At 45.9% G+C, this 14,564-nt stretch overlaps 1 protein-coding gene across 2 annotated transcripts in view; it reads left to right on the top strand.

The window, feature by feature from the left end:
* The window catches only part of KAT6B (lysine acetyltransferase 6B), a 258,661-nt gene that overhangs the window by 235,962 nt on the left and 8,135 nt on the right, over window positions 1-14,564 (top strand). For both annotated transcript variants that reach the window (XM_044297450.1, XM_044297449.1), the window contains exon 15: window positions 8,195-8,441. In XM_044297450.1, the coding sequence (XP_044153385.1) occupies window positions 8,195-8,441 (247 nt within the window). The remainder of the gene's footprint in view (window positions 1-8,194; window positions 8,442-14,564) is intronic.

Below are 14,564 nucleotides of genomic sequence, written 5' to 3'. Positions count from 1 at the left end.
TGTTTATTCAAATTTTTGTAGTATGCGATCATAATTGTGATATAAAATTACAGCATGTTGCAGAAAAACTGTAACTCCCAGCAGGTACTGAAGGTTTGCATCTCACAGGGCATGCTAGGAGTTGTAATTTCCAGAGAGGGAATGCAGTAAAATGTGAAATTGTATTTTTATTAAACTATAGATTTACCTATATTTTATACTGTCTTGGGGGACTAGCGGCAGCCTGTGATGTCCACCACTGAGTCACAGGCAGTTTCTGTATCATGGGGGACACAGCAGCACCACCAAGCACGTCTGCACACTTAGGAGCACAGTAAAAGCCCGCCGCCGCACTCTGCAGACTCTAGAATATGGGCAGGCGACAGGGCTCTGTGAGGACTCAGAGTGCGTGCAGCGCAGGGAGTGAGAAGGAAGCACAGGCACTGCACCACATGTATCAAGAGGCGGGTCGTGCCCACCACTGAAAGATGGCAGCGCCAGCCACCAGCATCACTGCAGGGCACGTTAAGTGGCGAGATGATCAAGATCGCCACCTTATGTATGTCTGTGTAGCTCTGCTCTTCCTATTGAAGCGGCAGGCAGCAGCGCTTGCCAACAGAAAGCTGGGGCTTCCTGCCGCTGCTGATTAATATGTAGACTGTAACTGGGCAGGGGCCCACCAAGGATTTCCCTGGCTCCCAGGTGGGCCAGTCCAAGCCTCCCCACACTGGGCATGATTACTCAGATCTGGCGTAGAGGGTCTGTTGTTTAAATTCATTAACTTTTTTTAATGACAACGTGATAGTAATGTAATTGAGTTACTGAAAGTACAACATCATTTGCAGCACAGTTTTTTAAATCCAATTCATGTGCAGTGGGCAAAAACAGCACGGCATTGTGGGTATGCTGCTGATTTTTTTAATCTATTGGATCTACATTCTGGGGCTGATTCGCTATAGATTTTCAATGAAAATTTCTCACTTTATAATTCATAAGATGAAAGCTGCACCAAATGTTTTGTCTAAATCCACATTTAACCCCTTAAGTACCTCTGCCGTACATGTACGACGGAGGTCTGGTCCCCAAACATGCTGCATGTGCGAGTGGGCGCTATAGCCGCCAGGTTTCTGCTATTTTTCCTTTCAGATGCCGTGGTCAAATGTGACCACAGCATCTGTGCAGTCCGGAAGCGGAAGTTGCACACTTCCGCTCCAGTAATAGCGTTCCCCGGCTGAGAGCAGGCTTCAGAGCCTATTAGATGATTATACCAATACAGGCCACTAGGTGGCAGCACTGTATTGATATTGTTCAAATGAAGTCTTCAATGATTGCTATATAGCCATCAATGAAGACAACGGGCAATCCAATGATTGCCAGTTATTGTTACCCAAGGTGACTTAAAAAAACAAAGTTTAAAAAAGTTTTTATAAAAATACCCCCCTTTCCTTAAAATATAAATACTTAAACAATAAAAAAAATAAACATCATGGGCATCGCAGCATGTGAAAATGCCCATACAATTAAAATATAACAATATTAAGGGCATATGGCAAATGGCGTAACGGGGAAAAAAAAATAGCCAATTTGCCATTTTTTGTCACTTCAACTACCCAAATTCTTTTTATTTATAAAAAGTGATCAAAAAGTCGCACACACTTCAAATTGGTATCACTGAAAAGAACAGATCGTCCCGCTAAAAATTTATGTGTACACATAACAAAAAAAAAAGTTATAGGGGTCAGAATATGGTTATAAAAAAAAAGTTCCCTCAAAGGTTTAATTTTTTTCAGTATTAAAACACAAGAAAAATTATACAAGTGTGGTATCTTTGTAACCGTACTGACCTGGAGAATGGAGATAACAGGTCAATTTTACCGCATAAAGTACAGTGTAATTTTTTTTTAATAAAAACCTTTACAAGAATTGCGTTTTTTCCCAATTCTACCCCATTTGGAATTTTTTCCCTCTTCCTACTACATGGTATGCAAATACCAGTAAGGCTACTTTCACACTAGCGTTCGGCTGTCCGCTCGTGAGCTCCGTTTGAAGGGGCTCACGAGCGGACCCGAACGCTTCCGTCCAGCTCTGATGCAGTCTGAATGGATGCGGATCCGCTCAGACTGCATCAGTCTGGCGGCGTTCAGCCTCCGCTCCGCTCGCCTCCGCACGGACAGGCGGACAGCTGAACGCTGCTTGCAGCGTTCGGGTGTCCGCCTGGCCGTTCGGAGGCGTGCGGATCCGTCCAGACTTACAATGTAAGTCAATGGGGACGGATCCGTTTGAAGATGCCACAATGTGGCTCAATCTTCAAGCGGATCCGTCCCCCATTGACTTTACATTGAAAGTCTGGACGGATCCGTCCGAGGCTATTTTCACACTTAGCTTTTTTTTTTGCCATTTTAATGCAGACGGATCCGTTCTGAACGGAGCCTCCGTCTGCATTATTATGATCGGATCCGCCCGAACGCTAGTGTGAAAGTAGCCTTAATGGTGCAATTAGAAAGTACAACTTGTCCCGAAAAAAATAAGCCCTCATACGGCTATGTGAATGGAAAAAGGGTTAAATGCAGGTTTACTTAGAAGCCTGCAGCAGAAAAAGTTTGTAGCTGCTAGATTCAGTTTTAGTTAGGCAACCTAACTAACAAAATTGAATTGGGGTTTATGCACGCAAACATAATATAGTTTGACATGTCCACTGACCCATTTATTTCTATGGGGACATGCACACATACATTTTTTGTGGATCTGTGTGTCTGGTCTGCGAATCTTAGCACAGGTTATGTTCCCCTGTATTTGTGGATGAGAATAGCCTTTTCTGTTCATAGGAGTGAGAACAATTTGGAAATCACACAAAGGCTATTCATATTTAGTGGATTCATTTTTACATGAGGCCTTTTAATGGCTTTATGGTCTCTGACACATTTCCTGAAGTCTATGGGTCAGATTTATCATGACTCTGACAGCTCACTCCACTTTAAGGCCTCATGCACACGACCGTTTTTTTTCACGGCCCGCAAAAACGGGGTCCGTGGGTCCGTGATCCGTGACCGTTTTTTCGTCCGTGGGTCTTCCTTGATTTTTGGAGGATCCACGGACATGAAAAAAAAGTCATTTTGGTGTCCGCCTGGCCGTGCGGAGCCAAACGGATCCGTCCTGAATTACAATGCAAGTCAATGGGGACGGATCCGTTTGATGTTGACACAATATGGTGCCATTTCAAACGGATCCGTCCCCATTGACTTTCAATGTAAAGTCTGGAGTTCTGTTATACCATCGGATTGGAGTTTTCTCCAATCCGATGGTATATTTTAACTTGTAGCGTCCCCATCACCATGGGAACGCCTCTATGTTAGAATATACTGTCGGATATGAGCTACATCGTGAAACTCATTTCCGACAGTATATTCTAACACAGAGGCGTTCCCATGGTGATGGAGACGCTTCAGGTTAGAATATACAAAAAAAACTGTGTACATGACTGCCCCCTGCTGCCTGGCAGGTGCTGCCAGGCAGCAGGGGGCAGACCCCCCCCCTGTTTTTAACTCATTGGTGGCCAGTGGGCCCCCCCTCCCCTGTTGTTAACTCGTTGGTGGCCAGTGTGCGCACCCCCCTCCCTCCCTCTATTGTTTTAATACATTGGGGCCAGTGTGCGCGCGCCCCCCAACCCCCCCTCTATTATTTTAATACATTGGGGCCAGTGTGCGCGCGCCCCCCAACCCCCCCTCTATTATTTTAATACATTGGGGCCAGTGTGCGCGCGCCCCCCCAACCCCCCCCCCTCCCTCCCTCTATTGTTTTAATACATTGGGGCCAGTGTGCGCGCGCCCCCCCAACCCCCCCTCCCTCCCTCTCTCTATTGTTTTAATACATTGGGGCCAGTGTGCGCACCCCCCCAACCCCCCCCCCCCCCTCCCTCCCTCTATTGTAATCATCATCGGTGGCAGCGGAGTAGAAGATTTTCATACTTACCTGCTTCTTGCTGCTGCGATGTCTGCGTCCGGCCGGGAGCTCCTCCTACTGGTAAGTGACAGCAATGCGCCGCACAGACCTGTCACTTACCAGTAGGAGGAGCTCCCGGCCGGACGCAGACATCGCAGCAGCAAGAAGCAGGTAAGTATGAAAATCTTCTACTCCGCTGCCACCGATGATGATTACAATAGAGGGAGGGAGGGGGGGGGTTGGGGGGGTGCGCACACTGGCCCCAATGTATTAAAACAATAGAGGGAGGGAGGGGGGGTTGGGGGGGCGCGCGCACACTGGCCCCAATGTATTAAAACAATAGAGGGAGGGAGGGAGGGGGGTGCGCACACTGGCCACCAACGAGTTAACAACAGGGGAGGGGGGGGGCCGCACAATGATATTCAAACTGGGGAGGGGGGGGGGGTCTGCCCCCTGCTGCCTGGCAGCCCTGATCTCTTACAGGGGGATATGATGGGGTTAATTGTACTATCATATCCCCCTGTAAGAGATCGGGTGCTGCCAGGCAGCAGGGGGGAGTCTTGTACAAAGTTTGCAGTGTATTCTAACTAGAAGCGTCCCCATCACCATGGGAACGCTTCTGTGTTAGAATATACTGTCGGAAATGAGTTTTCACGAAGTGAAAACTTAGATCAGAAAAAGCTTTTATGCAGACGGATCTTCGGATCCGTCTGTATGAAACTAAAACCTACGGCCACGGATCACGGACACGGATGCCAATCTTGTGTGCATCCGTGTTCTTTCACGGACCCATTGACTTGAATGGGCCCGTGAACCGTTGGCCGTGAAAAAAATAGGACAGGTCATATTTTTTTCACGGCCAGGAAACACGGCTCACGGATGCGGCTGCATTTTCCGATTTTTCCACGGACCCATTGAAAGTCAATGGGTCCGTGAAAAAAAACGGAAAACGGCACAACGGCCACGGATGCACACAACGGTCGTGTGCATGAGGCCTAACATAGTACATAAGTAACATAGTAACATAGTACATAAGGCCGAAAAAAGACATTTGTCCATCCAGTTCGGCCTGTCATCCTGCAAGTTGATCCAGAGGAAGGCAAAAAACCCCTGTGAGGTAGAAGCCAATTTTCCTCACTTTAGGGGAATAAAAATTCCTTCCCGACTCCAATCAGGCAATCAGAATAAATCCCTGGATCAACGATCTCTCTCTAGTAGCTATAGCCTGTAATATTATTACGCTCCAGAAATACATCCAGGCCCCTCTTGAATTCCTTTATTGTACTCACCATCACCACCTCCTCAGGCAGAGAGTTCCATAGTCTCACTGCTCTTACCGTAAAGAATCCTCTTCTTTGTTTGTGTACAAACCTTCTTTCCTCCAGACGCAGAGGATGTCCCCTCGTCACAGTCACAGTCCTGGGGATAAATAGATGATGGGAGAGATCTCTGTACTGACCCCTGATATATTTATACATATTAATTAGATCTCCTCTCAGTCGTCTTTTTTCTAAAGTGAATAACCCTAATTTTGATAATCTTTCAGGGTACTGTAGTTGCCCCATTTCAGTTATTACTTTAGTTGCCCTCCTCTGGACCCTCTCCAGCTCTGCTATGTCTGCTTTGTTCACTGAAGTCCAGAACTGTACACAGTACTCCATGTGTGGTCTGACTGATGATTTGTAAAGTGGTAGGACTATGTTCTCATCACGGGCATCTATTGGCCTTGGCAGCAGCTGCCTGACACTGGTTTTTGCAGCTTAGTTTGCTGTTTATTAAAATTCCTAGATCTTGTTCCATGTCAGTGTTACCGAGTGTTTTACCATTTAATAAGTACGGGTGACTTTCATTATTCCTTCCCATGTGCATAACTTTACATTTATCAGTGTTAAACCTCATCTGCCACTTATCTGCCCAAGCCTCCAATCTATCCAGATCGCTCTGTAGTAGTATACTGTCCTCTTCAGTGTTAATTACTTTACACAGTTTAGTGTCATCTGCGAAAATTGATATTTTACTGTGCAAGCCTTCTACAAGATCATTGATAAATATATTGAAGAGAATATGGCCCAATACTGACCCCTGAGGTACTCCACTAGTGACAGTTACCCAATCTGAGTATGTACCATTAATAACCACCCTCTGTTTTCTATCATTGAGCCAGTCACTTACCCACTTACAGACGTTTTCTCCCAGTCCGAGCATTCTCATTTTATATACTAACCTTTTATGTGGTACAGTGTCAAATGTTTTGGAGAAGTCCAGATATACGACATCCATTGATTCGCCGCTGTCAAGTCTAGAACTTACCTCCTCATAGAAACTGATTAGATTTGTTTGACATGATCGATCCCTCACGAAGCCATGCTGATATGGCGTTATTTGCTTATTTCCATTAAGATGCTCTAACATAGCATCTCTCAGAAAACCTTCAAACAGTTTACCCACAACAAATGTTAAACTTACCGGCCTATAGTTTCCAGGCTCTGTTTTTGGACCCTTTTTGAATATTGGCACCACATTTGCCATGCGCCAATCCTGTGGGACATTCCCTGTCAACATAGAATCTGCAAATATCAGAAATAAGGGTCTGGCTATGACATTACTTAATTCCCTAAGGATACGGGGGTGTATGCCATCCAGTCCTGGCGATTTGTCTATTTTAATCTTTTTAAGTCGCTGTTGCACTTCTTCCTGGGTCAGACAGGACACTTTTAATGGGGAATTTATTTAAACATTCGGCATGTCATCTGACAGTTTATTTTCCTCAGTAAATACATTGGAGAAAAAAATATTTAACAGCTTTGCTTTCTCCTCGTCGCTCTCTGCGACTCCCCCCTCATTACTCTTTAACGGGCCGACACCCTCAGATTTATACTTTTTAACATTTATATAATTGAAGAACATTTTAGGGTTAGTTTTACTCTCTTTGGCAATCAATCTCTCGGTCTCTAGTTTGGCCGCTTTTATTAGTTTTTTACATGTTCTATTTTTTTCCTTATAGTTTTTCAGTGCTTCCGTGCTACCTTCCTGTTTTAGTGTTTTATATGCTTTCTTTTTGTCATTTATTGCTTTCTTTACAGTTCTGTTTATCCACATTGGTTTCTTTTTGTTCCTTAACCTTTTATTCCCATACGGTATGTACCTCTCACAATGAGACTTTAGGATGCTTTTAAAGATATCCCATTTTGTGGCTGTATTTTTATTTGTGAGGACTTTATCCCATTTAGTTAGGCCTATGGCCTCTCTTAGTTGGCTAAATTTAGCTTTTTTGAAGTTTGGTATTTTTGTTCCTCCCTGTAGAAACGCTCTTTTGAATGATAATTGGAAGGTTATTACTTTGTGGTCACTATTTCCCAGGTGTCCCCCAACCTGCACGTCTGTTGTTCTGTCAGGTCTATTGGTTAATACTAAGTCCAGTATGGCCATCCCTCTAGTCGGGTCCTGAACCAGTTGGGAGAGGTAATTGTCTTTGGTTATTGCCAAGAACCTGTTTCCTTTATGAGATATACAAGTTTCAGTGTCCCAGTCTATATCTGGGTAGTTGAAGTCCCCCATAATAACCACCTCATTATGATTTGCCGCCTCGTCTATCTCGTTAAGTAGTAGATTTTTTGTGGACTCTGGTATATTAGGTGGTTTATAGTAAACTCCTATTAGTGATTTATTATTGTTTTTAGCGCCATGTATCTCTACCCACAGTGACTCCACATGTTCATGTCCCTCACATATGGCTAAAGTCAGTTTTAGCCAAGTCAGATATATGATCGGCCCTTTAAGACTGTAATAAATGTGGTTTGATGGTAGCAGTTTATCAGTCAGTAAGCAGCTTTACAAAAGTCGCACATCATTACGAAAAAGTTGCACGTTTTTATGAAAAAGTCACATGTTCTATTAAAAAGTCTCATAAGATAAGCATGGTCCTGACTGGAGTGAAATTGCGACTTTTTTGCGACTTTTTAAATAGTCCCAATAGTAAATCTGTCTAGAGATTCATTTACATAAGAAAACACGCCCACTTTCAGAAAACTGGCGAGCATAGTGCAGAGCAGAAAAAAGTTGCAAATTTGTGCGCAGTTTTAGCGTTTGGGACTTTTTGGGGGACTTTTTCACTCCATTATTCTGACCTGAGCTAATGATAAATCTGGCCCTATAACCATTTTCAGGTATTAAGCTTGGCACCTTTAGACCCCATGGGATATGGCTTACCATAAAGAGTAAAGGTGAGCTTTGTTTGAAAAAAGTTTCTAAAAATTATATATTGTTCCTTTGACAGAAAGCCTTTGCATTAAGGAGAAGGCGTGGACGAAAACGTCGGAGACAAAATAGCAGTGTTACTACAGAAACAATCTCTGAGACCACTGAAGTCCTAAATGAGCCATTTGAGGATTCTGATGAATCCTGCACTGAGCCACAGGAATACTACATGGAGCAAAAAAGTGATGCCAGAAGAGGCACCCAAGAAGAACATGCAGCTAACAGAACCACAGAGTTACCACGCAGGCGAGAAGAGACTAATACAAGTATGGCAATTGCGAGCAGTGTAGCCCATATATTCATTGCATAATGTTCAAAGGCTTTGAAATGTTTTATTGTTTTTGTTGTCATCACGTTCACTTTAAAAATTCATGCTATAAATTAAAGGGATTGTTTAAAAATGAAACTAAGGCTACATGCACACTGCAGATCCGCAAAAAACAGAAGTCGTCTGTGTGCCTTCCGCAATTAACGGAACGGGCGGCCCATTGTAGAAATGCCTATTCTTGTCTGAAAAACGGACAAGAATAGGACATGCTATATTTTTTTTGCTGGACCACAGTACGGTGCAACAGATGCGGACAGCACACGGAGTGCTGTCCGTATCTTTTGCGGCCCCATTGAAGTGAATGGGTCCACACCTGAGCCGCAAAAAATGCGGCTCGGATGCGGACCACAAAAACGGTTGTTTGCATGAGGCCTAACTATTATAAAGTTGTAAAATATAAATCTCCCACCACTCCAGTGCAGATGCTCTTTGTTTACTTGTCCTGCAGCAATTGTCACGTACAGCCATATAACCACTGCAGCCAATCACTGACCTCAGTGGGTGAGTGCTGTACATACCAGTAGGGATGAGCGAACTTGTGTTTTCAAGTTCGGCCTACAAGGTTCGGATTATCTAAGAATTCCATAATGGATACATGAATGAGTTCTTAGATAAACCAAACCTTGTACGCCAAACTTGAAACCACAAGTTCGCCCAACACTACATGCTAGCATCACTGCTGAAGCCAGTGGATTGGCTACAGCAGGTATGTTGACGTACGGCATGTTATTACAGCATGAAAAGCAAAAGACTGGCAGGGACTGCCGATTGCTGTAGTTCCAGGTGATTAGAAAGTTGTGTAACTTTTAAATTGCAGTTAGTTGAATATTTAAAACAATCTGTAGCAATCCTAGCAAATAGAAGTTGTTGGGTAATAAGGCTACTTTCACACTAGCGTTCGGGTGTCCGCTTGTGAGCTCCGTTTGAAGGCTCTCACAAGCGGCCCCGAACGCTTCCGTCCAGCCCTAATGCATTCTGAGTGGATGCGGATCCGCTCAGAATGCATCAGTCTGGCAGCGTTCAGCCTCCGCTCCGCTCACCAGACGGACACCTGAACGCTGCTTGTAGCGTTCGGGTGTCAGCCTGGCCGTGCGGAGGCAAGCGGATCCGTCCAGACTTACAATGTAAGTCAATGGGGACGGATCCGTTTGAATATGACACACTATGGCTCAATTTTCAAACGGATCCGTCCCCCATTGACTTTCAATGTAAAGTCTGGACGGATCCATCTGAGGCTACTTTCACACTTAGAAATTTTTTAACAATATAATGCAGACGGATCAGTTCTGAACGGAGCCACTGTCTGCATTATATGAGCGGATCCGTCTCAGACGGATCTGCTCTGAACGCAAGTGTGAAAGTAGACTTAGTCTGCAGGCATTAGATGGAATCCAAAAGTTAGGTATGCAGGACACAAATTAAGGCCTCATGCACACGACAGTTTTTTTTTCACGGTCCGCAAAAACGGGGTCCGTGGGTCCGTGATCCGTGACCGTTTTTTCGTCCGTGGGTCTTCCTTGATTTTTGGAGGATCCACGGACATGAAAAAAAAGTCGTTTTGGCGTCCGCCTGGCCGTGCGGAGCCAAACGGATCCGTCCTGAATTACAATGCAAGTCAATGGGGACGGATCCGTTTGACGTTGACACAATATGGTGCAATTGCAAACGGATCCGTCCTCATTGACTTTCAATGTAAAGTCAGGAGTCCCTTTACTTTCACACTTGTGTTCATAATGCAGACGGTGGCTCCGTTCAGAGCGGATCCGTCTGCATTATATTGTTAAAACATTTCTAAAGTGTGAAAATAGCCTCAGACGGATCCGTCCAGACTTTACATTGAAAGTCAATGGGGGACGGATCCGTTTGAAAATTGAGCCACAGTGTGTCATCTTCAAACGGATCCGTCCCCATTGACTTACATTATAAGTCTGGACGGATCCGCTTGCCTCCGCACGGCCAGGCGGACACCCGAACATAACTTGAAGCGTCCCCATCACCATGGGAACTCCTCTATGTTAGAATATACTGTCGGATATGAGCTACATCGTGAAACTCATTTCCGACAGTATATTCTAACACAGAGGCGTTCCCATGGTGATGGGGACGCTTCAGGTTAGAATACACTGAAAAACTGTGTACATGACTGCCCCCTGCTGCCTGGCACCACCCGATCTCTTACAGGGGGCCGTGATCAGCACAATTAACTCCTCAGGTGCCGCACTGTAAGAGATCAGGGCTGCCAGGCAGCAGGGGGCAGCCCCCCCCCTCCCCAGTTTGAATATCGTTGGTGGCACAGTGTGCGCCCACCATCGGCCCCCCCTTCCTCCCTCTATAGTTAAAAATCGTTGGTGGCACAGTGTGCGCCCACCATCGCCCCCCCCTTCCTCCCTCTATAGTTAAAAATCGTTGGTGGCACAGTGTGCGCCCACAGTCGGCCCCCCCTCTCCCTATAGTAGTAACAACCATTGGTGGCAGTGTGCGGCCTCCCATTCCCCCCCCCCCCCATCATTGGTGGCAGCGGAGTTCCGATCGGAGTCCCAGTTTAATCGCTGGGGCTCCGATCGGTAACCATGGCAACCAGGAAGCTACTGCATCCCTGGTTGCCATGGTTACTTAGCAATAGTACAATTGTACTGCTTGCTGCTGCGATGTCTGTGACCGGCCGGGAGCTCCACCTACTGGTAAGTGAAAGGTCTGTGCGGCGCATTGCTAAAGAACTGTCACTTACCAGTAGGAGGAGCTCCCGGCCGGTCACAGACATCGCAGCAGCAAGCAGGTAAGTATGAATCTTCTACTGTGGTGGGGGCGGGGGGGGGGGGAATGGGAGGCCGCACACTGCCACCAATGGTTGTTACTACTATAGAGAGAGGGGGGCCGATGGTGGGCGCACACTGTGCCACCAACGATTTTTAACTATAGAGGGAGGAAGGGGGGGGCGATGGTGGGCGCACACTGTGCCACCAACGATTTTTAACTATAGAGGGAAGAAGGGGGGGGGCGATGGTGGGCGCACACTGTGCCACCAACGATTTTTAACTATAGAGGGAGGAAGGGGGGGGGCGATGGTGGGCGCACACTGTGCCACCAACGATTTATTACAATAGAGGGAGGGAAGGGGGGGGCGATGGTGGGCGCACACTGTGCCACCAACGATATTCAAACTGGGGAGGGGGGGGGGGCTGCCCCCTGCTGCCTGGCAGCCCTGATCTCTTACAGGGGAATATGATAGTACAATTAACCCCTTTAGGTGCCGCACCTGAAGGGGTTAATTGTGCTATCATATCCCCCTGTAAGAGATCGGGTGGTGCCAGGCAGCAGGGGGCAGTCTTGTACAAAGTTTGCAGTGTATTCTAACTAGAAGCGTCCCCATCACCATGGGAACGCTTCTGTGTTAGAATATACTGTCGGAAATGAGTTTTCACGAAGTGAAAACTTAGATCAGAAAAAGCTTTTATGCAGACGGATCTTCGGATCCGTCTGTATGAAAGCAACCTACGGCCACGGATCACGGACACGGATGCCAATCTTGTGTGCATCCGTGTTCTTTCACGGACCCATTGACTTGAATGGGTCCGTGAACCGTTGTCCGTCAAAAAAATAGGACAGGTCATATTTTTTGGACGGACAGGATACACGGATCACGGCCTCGGCTGCAAAACGGTGCATTTTCCGATTTTTCCACGGACCCATTGAAAGTCAATGGGTCCGCGAAAAAAAACGGAAAACGGCACAACGGCCACGGATGCACACAACGGTCGTGTGCATGAGGCCTAATGCAGCTGCTCATTCTCGGCCAAATACAGTGGGATGCGAAAATTTGGGCAACCTTGTTAATCGTCATGATTTTCCTGTATAAATCGTTGGTTGTTACGATAAAAAATGTCAGTTAAATATATCATATAAGAGACACACACAGTGATATTTGAGAAGTGAAATGAAGTTTATTGGATTTACAGAAAGTGTGCTATAATTGTTTAAACAAAATTAGGCAGGTGCATAAATTTGGGCACCACAAAAAAGAAATGAAATCAATATTTAGTACCGTATATACTCTAGTATAAGCCGACCTGAGTATAAGCCGAGGCCCCTAATTTTACCCCCAAAAAATGGGAAAAATGAGTGACTCGAGTATAAGACTAGGGTGGGAAATGCAGCTATAATGCAGAGTGTATGTGTATATAATGCACACACTCTACATTATATACACACATCTGCAAGAGGGTGACTCAGATTGATAGGAGTCTGACTCTGACTCCCTGTATTTAAGTGAGGGAATGCGACACAGGCCCGGCTGTTACTAATAGCTAGGCCCCTGCCTCTTCCGCCGGCATTACTGTATGCGGTGATGCCAGCGGATTAACTCTTTCACATGCCGCTGTCAGCGCTGATCGTGGCACGTGCAGGGTTTGCAGAGGGAGAGGGCTCCCTCTGACTCAATCGACCCCTCGCGCTGCGCTGACAGGGGGCCAATGGTTGCAATAGTAGCCTGCCAGCTGCAGGGTCTGGGTCTCCTAGGCAACTGTCAGCGTCTTAGGCTACTTTCACACTGCCGTTTCTGGGTCCTCCTGTGAGATCCGTTTCAAGTCTCTGACAAGCGGCCCCAAACGGATCAGTTTAGCCACTTAGACAGTTCAATTCAGTACAATACATAATGTATTGTACTAAATTGAAACAGGGATCAAAGCCTAAAAGTTGAAGTCCCACAGTGGGACAAATATAAAAAGTTTCAAGTAAGAAAATAAAAGCCCCCTCATCATAAAATAGTGTTTAAAGGGACACTGTCAGGCCCAATAAGCTTTTTTAGCTATATATATGCAGGCATAGGTCTTCTAATGTGTATTAAAAACATATAAGTATACCCCCTGTCCACCTTATAAATACAGTAAAATCATGTTTGATAACCTGATAGAATCGCTCTCCTTTGCGCCCAAGGGAGCTCCTCTTGTGCCCAGCCGCGCCCCAACCGCCGTTTTCAAGCGCCGCCCGGTTCATCAATATTCACTTCGCTGGGCGGCTTCTGCTGTCCCCGACGCAGGCGCTTTTTCACACATATCTGCAGCAAGACATGTAGTGGCTGTGATCACAAAGCAGGCGCAGCTGAAGCCGCCTCAGTGATGTTTATTGGACGCAGGCGCAGTATCATTGTGGCCACTGGGAGTGCCGGTGTTCTGCCAAATCTCTATACCTTGCCAAAAGTCTATACCGAAAGTGACACAGCCGCATCGGAAGTGACGAGATCGCCAAGGAATCAGCTGGAGGAGAATGTGCGCGGCGCCTGTGCACTCAGGGGTAGGGAGATCTGATGAAACATTTTGCACTGCAAAATCTCAATACCCCTAAGTGCGCACGCACGCTTTATACCCCTAAGTGCGCAAGTACTTCTATCTTGGCGCTGCAATAATTCTTTGCTATGCCAGTGGATGTGTGCTTGCGCAGCGCCGCGCACACCCTCCTCCAGCTGATTCCTTGGCAATAGTATAGACTTTTGGCAAGGTATAGAGATTTGGCAGAACACCAGGCAAGGTATCCCGTGCATGCCCAGAAGCTGTCAGTGAGGTTGCCGCCCATAGCTTTCTATTGGGCATGCGAGGGATCTCAGCGCGTCGGGGACAGCAGAAGCCGCCCAGCGAACTGAGTATTGATGAGCTGGGCGGCGCTTGTAAACGGCGTTTGGGCCGCAGCTGGGCACAAGTGGAGCTGAAACGCTGCCCTTTGGGCACAAAGGAGAGCGATTCTATCAGGTTATAAAACATGATTTTACTGTATTTATAAGGTGGACAGGGGGTATACTTATATGTTTTTAATACACAATAGAAGACCTATGCCTGTGTGTGTATGTGTATATATTTATTATATATATAGATAGATAGATAGATAAAAATGCTTATTGGGCCTGACAGTGTCCTTTTAAAATAAATAAAAACAGACATGTTAGGTATTGCTGCATCTGTAATGACGTGCTCTATAAAAATTTTGCATAATCTACCACCTCAGGTGAACACCGTAAAAAATATAAAATAAAAACTGAGCAAAGAATTAAATTTTTTTGGTCACCTTACAT

This window comes from Bufo gargarizans, chromosome 6 (assembly GCF_014858855.1).
Source record: "Bufo gargarizans isolate SCDJY-AF-19 chromosome 6, ASM1485885v1, whole genome shotgun sequence".
Lineage (NCBI taxonomy): Eukaryota > Metazoa > Chordata > Amphibia > Anura > Bufonidae > Bufo > Bufo gargarizans.
This window is presented reverse-complemented; position numbering and strand designations above follow the sequence as displayed.